Here is a 15071-nt window from a genome sequence, read left to right as displayed (position 1 = left end):
TTAGCACATGAGAGGTGTGCAATAAATATGTGTTGAGTGAATGACTTTCTGTACAAATGAATGACTGTATACACTGTCCAAACGTCATAGCTTAGGAGTTGGTATGGAGAAGAAAGTCTGATGATCACTGGAGGGAATGGGAAAAATAGAAGTCTTTTTGGGAGAATCATGTGACCTGGGACTATCACATCATCTCATATGGACATTGTTGTCCAAGGTGATTCTTTTTTTTTTTTTTAATTTATTTATTAATTTGGCTTCACTGGGTCTTAGTTGTAGCACATGGGATCTTTAGTTGCACCATGTGGGTTCTAGTTCCCTGACCAGGGATTGAACCCGGGCCCCCTGCATTGGGAGTGTGGAGTCTTAGTCACTGGACCACCAGGGAAGTCCCCAAATTGCTTCTTTTTCAACGCTCTTCTGCCCTTGGCATCTGACTCTCCTCCTACCTCTGTGACCAATCTTTTTTTCTGTCTCCTTAACCTGGTTTATCTTCTCCCTTCTACACTTAAATGTTGATTTTTGCTTTAAGTTTTATTTCCTATAACTTTACATGCTAAAGGACTTCGACTATGAAAATACTCAAATCTCTCTCTCTAGCCTGGACTTTTCCTCCAATGTTTATATGTCTACCCACAGCTATCTACGGTAAAGTCCACACCACTTGGACTTCACAAGAAATTTAAAATTCACCATGCCCCCAAATGAGTGCTTCTACCCAAACCTTACTATCCTTTCCTTGCTTCTGTGTTTGCTCATTTGGTTAATGACACCACCATCCATCTAGTGCACAAGCCAAACGAAAACCTCAGACATCCTTTCTTCCTGCTCAGTCCCTCAGCAAAGTCCTGTCATTTCTCTCTCAAATATCCCTTAACTCTGCCACTTCTGTCCATCCCTATTGCTCCCACCCACTGTCAGGCTCGCATCACCTCTTTCAAGGGCCCCCTGCTCTACCTCCTCTTAAACCTTTTTTCTTGGTGTTCCTCAACAAGGCTGGTACTAGCAGTTTGTGTGGGATTATTCTTCATTGTTTAAGACTGTCTTACATATTGCAGAAAGCTTGAGAATCTCTGACTCCCACTCTCTAAATGACAGTATCACACCCCCATATCCCCAGTCATTTGACAACTAAAAGTATCTCCACACATTTCCAAACACCTTTTAGCATACCCCCTTAGTTGAGAACCATTGAATAAAATCAATCTATGCCACCTTCTCTAAGCAGATGCTGCTTTCAAGTCACTGCCCATGTGGTTCCTACTGCCTATAATACCCTCTTCACCACCCATCCCCTTTCTTTGCCTGGTAACAGTTAACTCTTCTTTAAACGCTCAGTTTGAATGTCTGCTTTTCTAGGAAAGATTCACTCCACAAGTCAGGCAGAACTTATTATAGCTTCCCATGTGTTACTATAGCCCTTGGCTGATAGCATTATCATAACATGGTGAATATTGTTTACATACCTTTCTCCTTTTCACACTAACTGTGAACTGCCTCATTCATCCTCACATCCCTAGCATCTAGACCAAAAAGTGGAAGAAAACAGATATTTACTATGTCTGGGGAAAATCTAATTGTAAAAGAAAGGTAAAATAAAAAGTGAGGAAGAAAAAAGGAGAAACATGAAGACAAGAAGAGTGAAAAGATACAGATTAAAGGAAAAGAAAAAGAAGAAAAGAAACAAGAAGAAGGGAAAAGGAAAAGAAATAAAGATAAAAGAAAAAGGAGAAAAGAAGATTAAAAACAAAAATAAAAAAGAAACAAAAAAGGTAGGAAAAATCAAAGGAAGAAAAAAAAGAAGTGAAAAAAAGAGAGAGAAGGGAAGGAAAGAAGAAAGAAGGAAATGAAGAAAGAAGAGAGATAAAAAGAATGCAAGGAGAAAATGAAAAGAAGGGAAGATAAAAGATAAGATAGGAGACAAATAGATGAAAAAAGGGAAGAATGAAGGAAAGAAGAGGGAAAAGAGAAGAGAGATAGAAAAACGAGAGAAGCAAAACAAAAAGAAAGGATGAAAGAGGAAGAGGAAAAAATAGGAGAAGGGAGAAAAAGTAATGGGGAAAGAAAAGAGTGTGGGAAAGGGGGAAAAATAAATGAATAAAGAATGAGCTCCAATGGTGAAAGAGAGAAAAGAAACTCTGACGGACCAGAGCAGTAATAAATGTTCTCTTTGCTGCTGAGAAATCTACATGAAGTTGGTGGAAAATAGCACATTACAAGCTCTAACCTCTTTTTCTGCCACTTTCCCTGGCTATCAAAGCTCTAGTATCAGTGGTTCTTTTGGAAAAGCTGAGGTGTATTATTCGGGACATTTTTAAGTGCAAAATCATCATTTATATTAAATGTAATTAATATTTGAAATTAAAATATTATTAGAATTTAAAGCAAAGCAAAAACAGGATTAAAAAAAGTCACCAATAAACCCACAACACTCACACTCCTAGCATTTTGCTGCATTTTTTCTGGGAATTTATTCTTCTGTTTTGTTAAACATAATGGTAAGCATCCAGCAAACAACAAGTTGAATCTCCATGGTGATGTTTTAAGTCATCTGCAAAGCTGCTTAATTGCATATTTATATTTACCAATCTTCATTGCTACCCCTTTTTCTAGAATTCCAAAGCCAGATTCTGGTTCTGGCTTTTCCATTAATTTGGTAATTTTGTCCTGTCTTTGGGGAGCTACTCACAATGGTCTCTCTCAGTCTTAATCAGAGACTAAACTCTCAAGGTAGAATGAAGGAGACTTCAGATTAAAGAGATTACCTAGGAGTAAGAATCAACAGGGGTTGATAGAGAAGGGGCAAAAGGGAAAAAAAACATAGAGCCGACATTCCTAACATGAGAAAATCCTTTTCCCCCCTCCAGATCTCTGTCTCTTCCACCCATTAGCAAAATAAGTGAAAGATGATCTCGAAGGGGCTGTACCAGTTTCAACATTCTATGACTCGAGGATTGTTCAGAAAGAGGAGAGTTTGAAAGGACTGGAAAATGCAAAGGTAAAAAGAGTTTGGGCTTTTTCTAATAAGAAAACTCAGGAATCTTGACCAAGATTAACCTTTTAAGCCTTTACCATTATAAACCCATTCACTGCCTCTCCTCCCATGTTTTTAAGCCATCTACAGTCACTCTCCTTGGGACTTAGTGTGGCACAAAAATAATTTCACTCATCCAGAGTAAGAATGAGCCCCACAGAGGCATATAGACCTGGCTGGGGAGCCTGGCTAATTTCATAGGAAGGATATTAAACCTAGGGTTTGACTTTGGGACCAAGGCTACAGAGATGGGTCTTTCTTTTCCAGAAGTTCCCCACCCTAGCACTCACTACAAGCACTTAATTCTATTGTCCCTTTCAGCCCCATTAATGGTTATTTCTAATTTGCTAACAACAACTCTTCTTGACCAAGAAAGTATCCTAGGTAGATGAGGAGAAATGAGGACCCAAGTGGCCTGTTTTATGTCAAGTTTTTGTCAAACCCAGTGCCAGGCTGAAATTATTAATTTGTCAAGGAAACTTGATTTGTTTAAGGATTTTTTTTCTCACATATGAATGGAATTTACAGAACTAAAATAAAACTTTAGTGGGAACTGCATTTAACTGAGAGATTTTTCTTACAAACACTATTGCCACCTACTGCCTGGAAAAAAGAATACACCCTAGGCTCTGCAAAGAGAAATTACTATATTTCTGTTTTAGTATAGATCAATGGAACGGGATAGAAAGTCCAGAGATAAACCCACGCACATATGGTCACCTTATCTTTGATAAAGGAGGCAAGCATATACAATGGAGAAAAGACAGCCTCTTCAATAAGTGGTGCTGAGAAAACTGGACAGCTACATGTAAAAGAATGAAATTAGAACACTTCCTAACACCATACACAAAAATAAACTCAAAATAGATTAAATATCTAAATGTAAGGCCAGACACTATAAAACTCTTAGAAGAAAACAGGCAGAACACTCTATGACATAAATCACAGCACGATTCTTTTTGACCCACCTCCTAGAGAAATGGAAATAAAAACAAAACAAAAATTAAAAAATGGGACCTAATGAAACTCAAAAGCTTTTGCACAGCAAAGGAAACCATAAACAAGACGAAAAGACAACCCTCAGAATGGGAGAAAATATTTGCAAACGAAGCAACTGACAAGGATTAATCTCCAGAATATACAAGCAGCTCATGCAGCTCAATAGCAAAAGAACAACAACCCAATCCAAAAATGGGCAGAAGACCTAAATAGACATTTCTCCAAAGATATACATAGTGCCAAGAAACACATGAAAGGATGCTCAACATCACTAATTATTAGAGAAATACAAATCAAAACTACAATGAGGTATCACCTCACACTGGTCAGAATGGCCATCATCAAAAATCTACAAACAATAAATGCTGGAGAAGGTGTGGAGTAAAGGGAACCCTCTTGCACTGTTGGTGGGAATGTAAATTGATACTACCACTATGGAGAACAGTATGGAGGTTCCTTAAAAAACTAAAAATAGAACTACCATATGACCCAGCAATCCCACTACTGGGTATATACCCTGTGAAAACCGTAATCCAAAAATAATCGTGTACCACAATGTTCACTGCAGCACTATTTACAATAGCCAGAACATGGAAGCAACCTAAGTGTCCATCGACAGATGAATGGATAAAGAAGATGTGGCACATATATACAATGGAATATTACTCAGCCATAAAATGAAACGAAATTGGGTTATTTGTAGTGAGGTGGATGGACCTAGATTTTGTCATACAGAGTGAAGTAAGTCAGAAAGAGAAAAAAAATACCACATGCTAACGCATATATATGGAATCTAAAAAAAAATAAAGTTTCTGATGAACCTAGGGACAGGACAAGAATAAAGACGTAGATGTAGAGAATCGACTTGAGGACATGGGGTGGGGAAGGGTAAGCTGGGACGAAGTGAGAGAGTAGCACTGACATATCTACACTACTGAATGTAAAATAGATAGCTAGTGGGAAGCAGCTGCATAGCACAGGGAGATCAGCTCGGTGTTTTGTGACCACGTAGAGGCGTGGGAGAGAGGCTCAAGAGGGAGGGGTTTTGGGGATATATGTATACATATAGCTGACTCACTTTGTTATACAGAAGAAACTAACAGAATATTGTAAAGCAATTATACTCCAATAAAGATGCTAAAAACATAATCAAAAAATACAACAAAAAGAGAAATTACTGCTACGTTATGAAATATCGACACAGATGGAATCTGAAGAAACATTCTAGTCAAATTTCATCATGAAAGAAGGATAGGGGAGGGGAAAGGGAGGAGGAGAGGGAAGGAAGGAGGGACAGCGGAAGAAAGAGAAGAAAGGAAGAGAGGGAGAGAGGGGGAAGAATGAACAAAAAAAAAAGAAAGAAGGAAGAAATTTAGCCACCGAGAGGGGAATTAATTAGACAATAATTGGACAGCAAGTTAATGAAAGAGCCTGGACTAGAAGCTCCTGTGTTCTGACTCCTAGGCTGCAACTGTTACAGCATACTTTGCCCCCCACTCCCACCAGAAGTTTGCAAAAATCCTCACAGAATATCAGAGTTGGAAGCACTTATAGGTACATCTCATGGACCTCTTTTCCAATGCAAGGGTTAAATCTATAGAATCTCTACATGGCCAAGGGGCTATGTAACCAAGTCTACCCTCTGCTTATACAAGAATTGCCCTGATGCTGGGCAGCATCCCTACATCTCTCCTGTTGTTTCAGAAAAGAGCTTCCTCAGCTCTTTATTCTGCCTGCAACTGAGAAAAGAATCCAAATAACCAAAACATGGAGTACACATTGAGGAAGGAGAAGACACAACTGTTTTGAAAAGTTCCCAAGTACCCTCAACATGACTTTTCTTTTCTCTTCACCAGCCCCCCACCTCACCCAGCCCAATGCCCAATAAAGTTTCTCAGTCTAGGGCCAGCTGCTAAAGCACTTACCAGGGTTGTCAGGCTGCATGATGGCCATAACAAAGGTGTGAGGAAAGAGCATGGCTGCACTCTTTCTCATGCCCTGAAGCTGCACAGTGTTGCCCTGGAACGTGACCCCATGCACATCAGTCTCTGTGCCCAGGCCAACCAGGTGCCAGGCCACTGTGTCACCCTTGCACATGTCCAGCCTGGGCAGGTTAGAGAACAGAAACCCGTTAATGGCTGGAAAACAAAAACACAAGACAGGATGGGGAGATGAGACCAGACTACTTGGGCACCAGCCGGCAGCATGGCATCAGCTCTGTACTAAGTTTTCCCACAACTTGAAATTTCTGAGTCATTCTCAACTCCTCTGCCTTCTTCCCTAAGCCACTTTAGTTCTACTTATGAAGATCTGCCTCTTTGGGACGAGGGCCTTACTGTCCTTTCCGGCTTTACCTGCTGCCCCTCCTCCACCATACTTCACATCCTGGCAAAACTGAACTACTCTGCACTCCCACAACTCTTTCACACACACACACACACACACACACACACACAAGTATTAATCTTTCCTATTCCCACTTTCTTGAAACTCCACTCCCTTGGCTTCTGTAGCACCATATGTCCCTGGTTCTCTTATAACTTTTCTGAATGTTCCTCCTCCATCTTGTACTCATTCTTCATGCTTCTGTAAAGTGTTGGAGTTCCCCAAGGTTCCTTCCTCAGCTTTCAATCTGTTTCCTCCTTTTCATCTTCACTCCCACTGCCTTATTTCTGGCTCTCATCATCTCTGGCCTGAACTTCCACACAAAAGCCTCCTCCCTGGTACTCCTACCTATAACCTATCCTCCCACTCTCTTTCACACAACATACACACCATTATCCTGTGAGCTCTATTTGCCTCTGTATCCCCAAGGCCTTAAACATGGTAGGCACTTAGAAAATACTTGTTGATTTTACACATGCTGTTCCCTTTGCCTGGAATAAACTTTCCCTCTGGTTTCCCTCTACAGCAAATTACTACATATCCATCATGCACTAGCTCAAATATCATCTACCCTGTAAAGCAGAGTTTTTACACTCTTTCTGGCTTCCTTGAAACTTTTCTCCCCACAAAATTCTGAAATGTCACTTACCACAGAGTCCAGTGATTTACTTACAAATTTATCTCCCACACTAGATTGACCTAGCATGAAACACACCATTTTTTCCAAGCATCTCGCATGTTACCTAGTACTTATCAGTTGCCAAATAAGTTCAGACTGGAATAAACTTGGTTTGTAGACTGTATTACTTTTTCCAACTGATGTAACTGACTGGTAATGAGAACCAAGAGATAGAGCCAAAAGAAAACACACTCGTTCTTGACCCTCTCCCACCCTGCATACTCCCCTCAAAAATACAGCGAGGCCTGCTTGAAGCTGATCCATTTTCAATGTTCCTACATCCACTGGAACCAGCTTTAATGAGTAACTTTATTTGGTAATCCCCTGGGATGCTGATGGAAACATCGCTAACTGCTTGATTCTGCTTCCCCTACTTATAATGTTTGATTGCAAAGTTATTCAGACTTCAAGGCTCAGTCAAGCACTTCCTTCTTCCAGGAATCCTTTAACTGGATTGTTCCTCATTAATGTTCTCCTTTTCTGAACGCTATGTCATTTAAAAGCTGTTCCACACAATTTAGCACTTAATTATAGTCTGTCTTGGATATTTTATAATTGTTTTATGGGTGTTAGTTTCATTTCATTGCAAAATGCTGAGAGTTCCTTACAAACTTGGACCATGACTCCCCATTAATTCACTCACCCACCCACCTATTCATTAATTTAGTAGTTCACTAGTTCAATAACTACTTACTATATATTAGACCATGTAAAGGATACACAGATAAACAACAAACAATACTCACCTTTAAGGAGACTACACTCTAGCAGAAGTCAAAAGGCACATAACAAATAACTACAATATTTTGGAGTGTATGGAGCTTGCTATTGAAAGAGTCTGATAAAAATACAATAGTAGTTAGTAAGAGGGTGTCATCATCCTGGGATTTGGTAATAAGAAATGAGGAGGAGGTAGCTTTTGAGTAGGGCCTTAGAGAATGAGAAGAATTTCCACTGGCTAAGAGCAAAAATGTAAGGAGGGGCATTTCAAGCGGAGGACAAAGCATTACGAAAGCATGAACTCAGAAGAGTACAAGGTATGTCTATATAGAGAAAATATCCCTGTTTGGCTGGACTATGGGGTTGGCAAGCAAGGATAGTGGGTTATAAGAAAGAAGGAGATAAGACTGGAAAGGTATCATCCCAGCTTACTCTCCTCATTCTCTAGCGGATTCTTTGTGAGCAATCCTCATTTTACAGTATCTTTTTCCAGTGTCTCCCATACTGTGTAACACAGAACAAAGCACAAGAAGGTGTTATGTACAAGATATGTTGTCTTAGGTTTAATCCCTTGATTTAGCTTGTCTCTTGGGAAGAGCTGACCGATAGGATCAACGTTTTCAGGAATGGATCATGATTAAATCTAGGCTAGATTTTACTTATAATCTCTCAGTTGTAGCTTAGGGTAAAAGCACTCCCCATACCATGCATCCGATTAGAGTCTTGGAAACCCTTGACATCCTCTGAGAGCAGTCGGGAATCCAACATAGCAGCTGCTTGATTGGCATTGCTGTACCAGCTCTTGTTCTCATCCAACACAGCGAAAAGGAGAAAGAATTCTTTATCCACTCCTTTCTGTAGTCCCAGTGGAAGAAAACAGAGGGGGGAATAACCACAGTTTCAGCAGTTGTGGACTGTGCAGCTCCAGAACCCAATGATCCCTGATTATTTTCCATTTCCTTTTCCAAACACAGATCCAAGCCCATATCTCCTGCCTAGAGCTGCAGTTGTTGCTGTAAAGTTTTTCCTCAGGTAACTTCAATTTGCAGGTGGGTGAAGGGGGTTAGAATAAAGTGATAAGACTGGAGGGGAGGGATGTATGAAAGAGGGCAGGGAAGAGGCACAAGATTATGATGAAGAGGTACAGAGTGTGATAGAAGAGAGCCTGGCATCAATTAAGGGGAGGAGTGGGGAAAGACGGCTGGGAGATCGGGGAGGGGGTGGTGGAGGATTCTATGGGGAGGGAGAAGCTAGAAAATAAAAGAAAAAAATAATTATACTAATTACTAACTTACTATTATTTTATTATTAATTTTAGTAATATTATTATTATTACTGTAACATTTACTGAGTGTTTACTAGGTATCAGACACTGTGCCAAGCACTTTATATAGATTATTTTAATTAGTGTTCACAGAAACCCAAGATACCTTCTTCCATTGTTAACCCTTTACTGTAGATGAGGAAACTGAGGCAAAGAGAGGTTAAGTAATTTGCTCAAGGTTAAACAGCTAAGATTTATGGGCTGGATATGAAAGAAGGCAAGGAAATAGTAGGGCAGAGTTAGGAATTAGGAGCAAGGTTTAAGGGCCACTGAGGTTAAAACAATGAGGAGATGTTAGAAGAATATAAAATAGAAAGGAATAAAGACTAAGGAAGATATGTGTTTGTGAACAAAAGAATAGCATGCAAGATAGCATGAAGTCACCAACGATTAATTTCTGATTCAATAACTTGGTTTTTTTTTTACTCCTTCACTTCTAGAACCCAGTTCCATGCTTAACTCCTATTCAGCAACCCAACCTCATCCTCTTCCTAGCAGGCTTTCCAGCCAGAAACCATGGTAATACCTGCTTGCCATCTGCACCCAAGGCACCAGCCTTGCACACAAGCAGGGGGCCCACCAGACCAGAATTTGTATCTCTTATGGGATCAGCAGCAGAGAAGTACATCCAGGTGAGACAGGCAGGATCCTGAGCAGTGGGGCCAGCATGGGGAGGGACTGTCCAGCGGTATGTTACTTTCTCAAAGGGCTTAGCCACCAAGCCAGGGTGGGATGAGCCTATAGGAAAAGACATAGAATTCATTACTCACATTGGCTAGAGTGAGTATCATCATCTCCAAACAGTGGAGTAAAGATCATAATCTACAAAGGCATTTTGGAGTATCAGTAAGAGAAGCAGCAACATAGAATATAGAATATTAAAAAAGATTCTGAGTAGGAGTCAAGAGATTAGAGTTTGGTTTCTGGTTCTGCCACTACTTGTGATATGAACTGGGGAAATTTAAACTTCCCTAGGTTTCAGTTTTCCAAACTCATAGGTCCCAAGGATTGAAAGGACTTTTAAAACGTATTTGGAATATCCCTCACTTAAAAACATACATTCATCTCCTCTTGTAGTCCTACCTCTGTTTAAAAATATCCAGAGATAGAAGATTCACTACCTACCATCATAGCCTGTTTCATCTTTGAATGGTTTTAATTGTTGAACATATTTTCCTCTCTATGTGTATGCATGTTTGTGTGGATGTGTATATGTTATGTAGGTACATGTGTGCGTGCGTGTGTATATATGATACTAAGGCTGTAATTCCTTAAATAGACACAAGTCATGGTCAGACAATGCACAGAAATTTTATTTTATATGTTCAAACCTATTAGTAATCAAATTAGTACAAGTGAAAACATAACTTTTTTGCCTGTCAAATTAACAAAATTTTACAAATTATAATAATCAGTTCTGGTGATAAGTGGTTCAAATGGCACTTACTCCTCTCACTCACCTATAAAAAGGGTAGGTGTAAATGAAAATAACCATTTTAGAAAAAATGTTGACAGATGTATCAAAAGCCTTAAAAAGTTTTTGTCCACAAAAAAAAAGTAAGATACAAAATAAATACTGAAAAGAATATTCAACCTAATGCAAATAGAAGTAACAGTGAGTTTTGTTGTTGTTTGCTTACAAGACTGACATTTTGACAATGATTAAAATGGCTGCCCTCTGCTGGTGAAGTTGTAAGAAAATGTGTCCTCCCTCTTGGTAACTGTTGATGTAACTCCAAATTGATGTGACTGAAAATTTTTCCAGAGAGCAATTTGGACATAGGTACCAGAAATTTTCATGTGTGTGCCCTCTGACATAATTCCATGTCTTAAATATATATTCTGATGAAATAATCATAAAAGTATGCAAAGAAGCATACATAAGGATATTTGTAGTATAATTTATCATATGGTGGTATAATTTAGGATGGTTTTAACTTATTTTTTCTTATTCATTCATTGTTCCTAATTCTTTAAATTTTCAAACATACAAAAAACCTTAAAGGATAGTGTGATAATTACCCTACCACTTGGAGTTGATTGTTAACATTTGGCCACCTTTTTTCTCCTTTTGTATTTTTAAAAATCTATTTATTTATTTATTTGTTTATTTATTTTTTGTTAGTTTCTGCTTTATAACAAAGTGAATCAGTTATACATATACATATGTTCCCATATCTCGAGGGAGATGCAAGAGGGAAGAGAGGAAGAGATATGGGAACATATGTATTTATTTATTTATTTATTTATTTATTTATTTTTACAGTAGGTCCATGTTGGTTATCTATTTTATCTCAGACTTAGCCATCTTTAATTTATCTAAATCTATGTGTATGCTTACTTTTTCTAAATCATTTAGAAGTGAAATGCAAGCAAAATGACATTTTACTTCTAAATACATCAGTAAGCATCTGCTATATTACCATAATAACATTACCACACCTAAGAAAATACTCTAATATCATCTAACATTCAGACAAGGTTTGCACGTTGCCCTTGGTGTTGTCTCTTTAATTATTTTCCCTATGGCATTGATTTCTTGAAGAGACTAGACCAGTTGCATTGTAGAATGTTCTTTTATTCCAGATTTGTCTGTAAGTTTGCCCTTTATGCTTTCAGTATTTTTGGTATTTTTGGCTTGAGATTAGCAGGTGTTAATATTATTCTCAGGGAAAACAAGAAATTAACTACCCAATAATCCCACTTCTAGGATTTTTTCCTAAGGTAGTAGTCCAAACCAAATGTATATATTCATTCATTGCAACATGATTTACAATATTAAAAAATAATGGAAGCAACCTACATGTCCAAATAATAGAGGATAAGGTAAAATATATGTGTTAGAGTATTATATAGTCATTAAAATGTTTGTAAGATTATAATGACATAGAAAATGGACACAATATAATGGTAAGTGAAAATAGTAAGATACCAAACTATACAAAACATATCATCACAAATCTATAAATATATAAATTTGTATAAACACAGAAAAATGTTAAAAGGTATATAAAATATACTGGCAATTTACCTATGAATGAAGTTTATTTATTTTATAATTTTCCATGTTTATCAAAATTCCATAATACATGTGTTATTTTTATAATCAGAATATATTTAAATATATTTAAAAGTAGTTGTCTCTTATTGATCCCAGCTCTGTCTCACTAAAATATCATACATTCATTCAACAACATCCATCCATGGCAGTTAATTCTGCCTTCTTTTCTCTCATTCCTTCCCTTATTTATTTGTCCTCTAGAGGTACCTGTTATTATCTGCAGCCCACATTACTTGAAACCCTGCCTGCTCACCATCATTGTACACAGTTCCCTCGGAGTCTTTCTCATAAAAGACCCCATGAGGCTGTATGCTGAATGGCTGGGAGGCACGGTTGTAGAAGATCACCTGGATGGTGTCACCCACCTCAGCCCGGATCACTGGCCCTGGAAAATGGGAAGGAGAGACAATGGTAATGAAAACAGGATGATCAAGTAGGATGGAAATAGGAGAGGGAAGAAAAGAAAAAAGAAGTGAAAAAGATAGAGAACTTTTTCCTCTGCAATAATAAGAATAATCTTCTTCAAGTATATTACAATTTACAGTTATAAAAAGCACTTTAAAGTCTACCATCTCATTTTGATCTTCAATCACCATTCTAAGGTATACAAGGCAGATGATATCTTCATTTTTCAGATGAGGAAACTGCAGCTCAGAGAGTTGGAATTGATCTGCCCAAATTCAAATGACTGATTAGGAAGAGAACCAGGTCCTGAAGCCAGGGTTTTCTCCTACTCCACTGTCAGGTCCAATCCCATTTCCCCAGTTCCCACAACTGCATTTCCTGGTAGAACTCAACTAAAAATCTGAGCTTGTCTCAATCCTAAACTGAATTGAAACAGACGAAATTATTATAACTTCTAGTCAGGTCCTGGACTAGGTAGTCTAGCCATGACTTCTACACTTACCTTTCTTCCACCACCTACCACATCTAACCTAGCCTGGACCACCTTTGAGATCAACAAGAAATACCAAGACAATACCTTGAGTACTTATGGTGGCTCTAACCCTAGTTCAGGTTTTCTGGCTTAGTTTTTATTCAATTGCTACTCCTAATGCTGCACCTCTGTTCAAAGACTAGGAACCAATACCCCACTTACAATAATGGAAAAAACAACTATACAAAAATAAGCAAAGAAATGAAGACAAACCACACAATAGACCAACTAGATATATACAGAACACTCTACCCAACAAGAACAGAATACACATTCTTCTCAAGTGCACAGAGGACACGTTCCAAGATAAACCATAAGTTAGGCCACAGATTAATCTCAATAGACTTAAAAATATATCATACAAAGTATTGTCTCCATCCACAATGGGATAAAGTAAGAAAACAATAACAGAAGGAAAACTGGAAAATTCACAAAGTTGTGGAAATTAAGCAACAAACTTTTAAACAACCAGTATACCATAAAAGAAATCATATGGGAAACTACAAAATATGTAGAGGAAAATGAAAATGAAAATGACCACACAACATACCAAAAGATGAGAGGTAGTAAAAGCAGTGCTAAGGGGGAAACTTATACCTATAAACACATTAAAAAAACAAGAAAGTTCACAAACCAACAACCCAACTTTACAACTTAAAGAACTAGGAAAATAAAAGCTAACAAAACCCAAAGCTAGCAGAAGAAAGGAAATTATAAAGATTAGAGCAGAAATAAATAAAATAGAGAATAGAAAAACAATTTTAAAAATCAATGAAAATGAATATCGAGAACCTTCAAGATGGTGGAGGAGTAAGACGTGGAGATCACCTTCCTTCCCACAAAACATCAAAAATACATCTACATGTGGAACAACTCCTACAGAACGCCTACTGAATGCTGGCAGAAGACCTCAGACTTCCCAAAAGGCAAGAAACTCCCCATGTGCCTGGGTAGGGCAAAAGAGAAAAGGGGAAAAAAAGACAAAAGAATAGGGATGGGACCTGCACCTCTGGGAGGGAGCTGTGAAGGAGGAAAAACTTCCACACACTAGGAAGCCCCTTCACTGGCAGAGACGGCGGGTGGACAGTGGGGAAGATTTGCAGCCATGGAGGAGAGCACAGCAACAGGGGCACAGAGGGCAAAGCAGAGAAATTCACACACAAGGATCAGTGCTGACCAGCACTCACCAGCCAGAGAGGTTTTTCTGCTCACCCACTGGAGCAGGAGGGGGCTGGGAGCTGAGGCTCAGGCTTCAGAGATCAGATCCCAGGGAGAGGACTGGGGTTGGCTGCATGAACACAGCCTGAAGGAGGCTAGTGCACCACAGCTAGCCAGAAGGGAGTTGGGAAAAAGTCTGGAACTGCCTAAAAGGCAAGAGACAATTGATTCGGGGTGTGCGAGGAGAGGAGATTCAGAGCACCGCCTAGATGAGCTCCAGAGATGGGCGTGAGCTGCGGCTATCAGCACAGACAGCAGAGGCGGGCATGAAACGCTAAGGTTGCTGTTGCAGCCATCAAGAAGCCTGTGTGCAAGCACAGGTCACTATCCACACACACACACCTTCCCCCCAGGAGCCTGTGCAGCTCACCACTACCAGGGTCCCAAGATCCAGGGACAACTTCCCTGGGAGAACAAACGGTGTGCCTCAGGCTGTTGCAACGTCACACCGACCTCTGCTGCCTTAGGCTCGCCCTGCATTCCGGACCCCTCCCTCCCCCTGGCCTGAGTGAGCCAGAGCCCCCTAATCAGCCAATCCTTTAACCCCATTCTGTCTGGGTGGGGAACAGACAGCCACAGGAGACCTACATACAGAGGCGAGGCCAAAATGAAAGTTGAACCACAGGAGCTGTGCGAACAAAGAAGAGAAAGGGAAATCTCTCCCAGCAGCCTCATGAGCAGCAGATTAAACCTCCACAATCACCTTAATGTACC

The 15071-nt window shown here is 39.3% G+C and overlaps 1 protein-coding gene across 1 annotated transcript in view; it reads right to left on the bottom strand.

The window, feature by feature from the left end:
• HEPH (hephaestin) overlaps positions 1-15071 on the bottom strand; it is a 78761-nt gene that overhangs the window by 38147 nt on the left and 25543 nt on the right. The window contains exons 9-12 of the mRNA XM_036839135.1: positions 12456-12587; positions 9668-9879; positions 8522-8672; positions 5959-6171 (exon numbers count right to left, since the gene is read on the bottom strand). Coding sequence (XP_036695030.1) covers positions 5959-6171; positions 8522-8672; positions 9668-9879; positions 12456-12587 — 708 coding nt within the window. The remainder of the gene's footprint in view (positions 1-5958; positions 6172-8521; positions 8673-9667; positions 9880-12455; positions 12588-15071) is intronic.

Source organism: Balaenoptera musculus, chromosome X (assembly GCF_009873245.2).
Source record: "Balaenoptera musculus isolate JJ_BM4_2016_0621 chromosome X, mBalMus1.pri.v3, whole genome shotgun sequence".
Classification (NCBI taxonomy): Eukaryota; Metazoa; Chordata; class Mammalia; order Artiodactyla; family Balaenopteridae; genus Balaenoptera; species Balaenoptera musculus.
The sequence above is the reverse complement of the archived record's forward strand: the minus strand, read 5'-3'. Positions and strand labels throughout refer to the sequence as shown.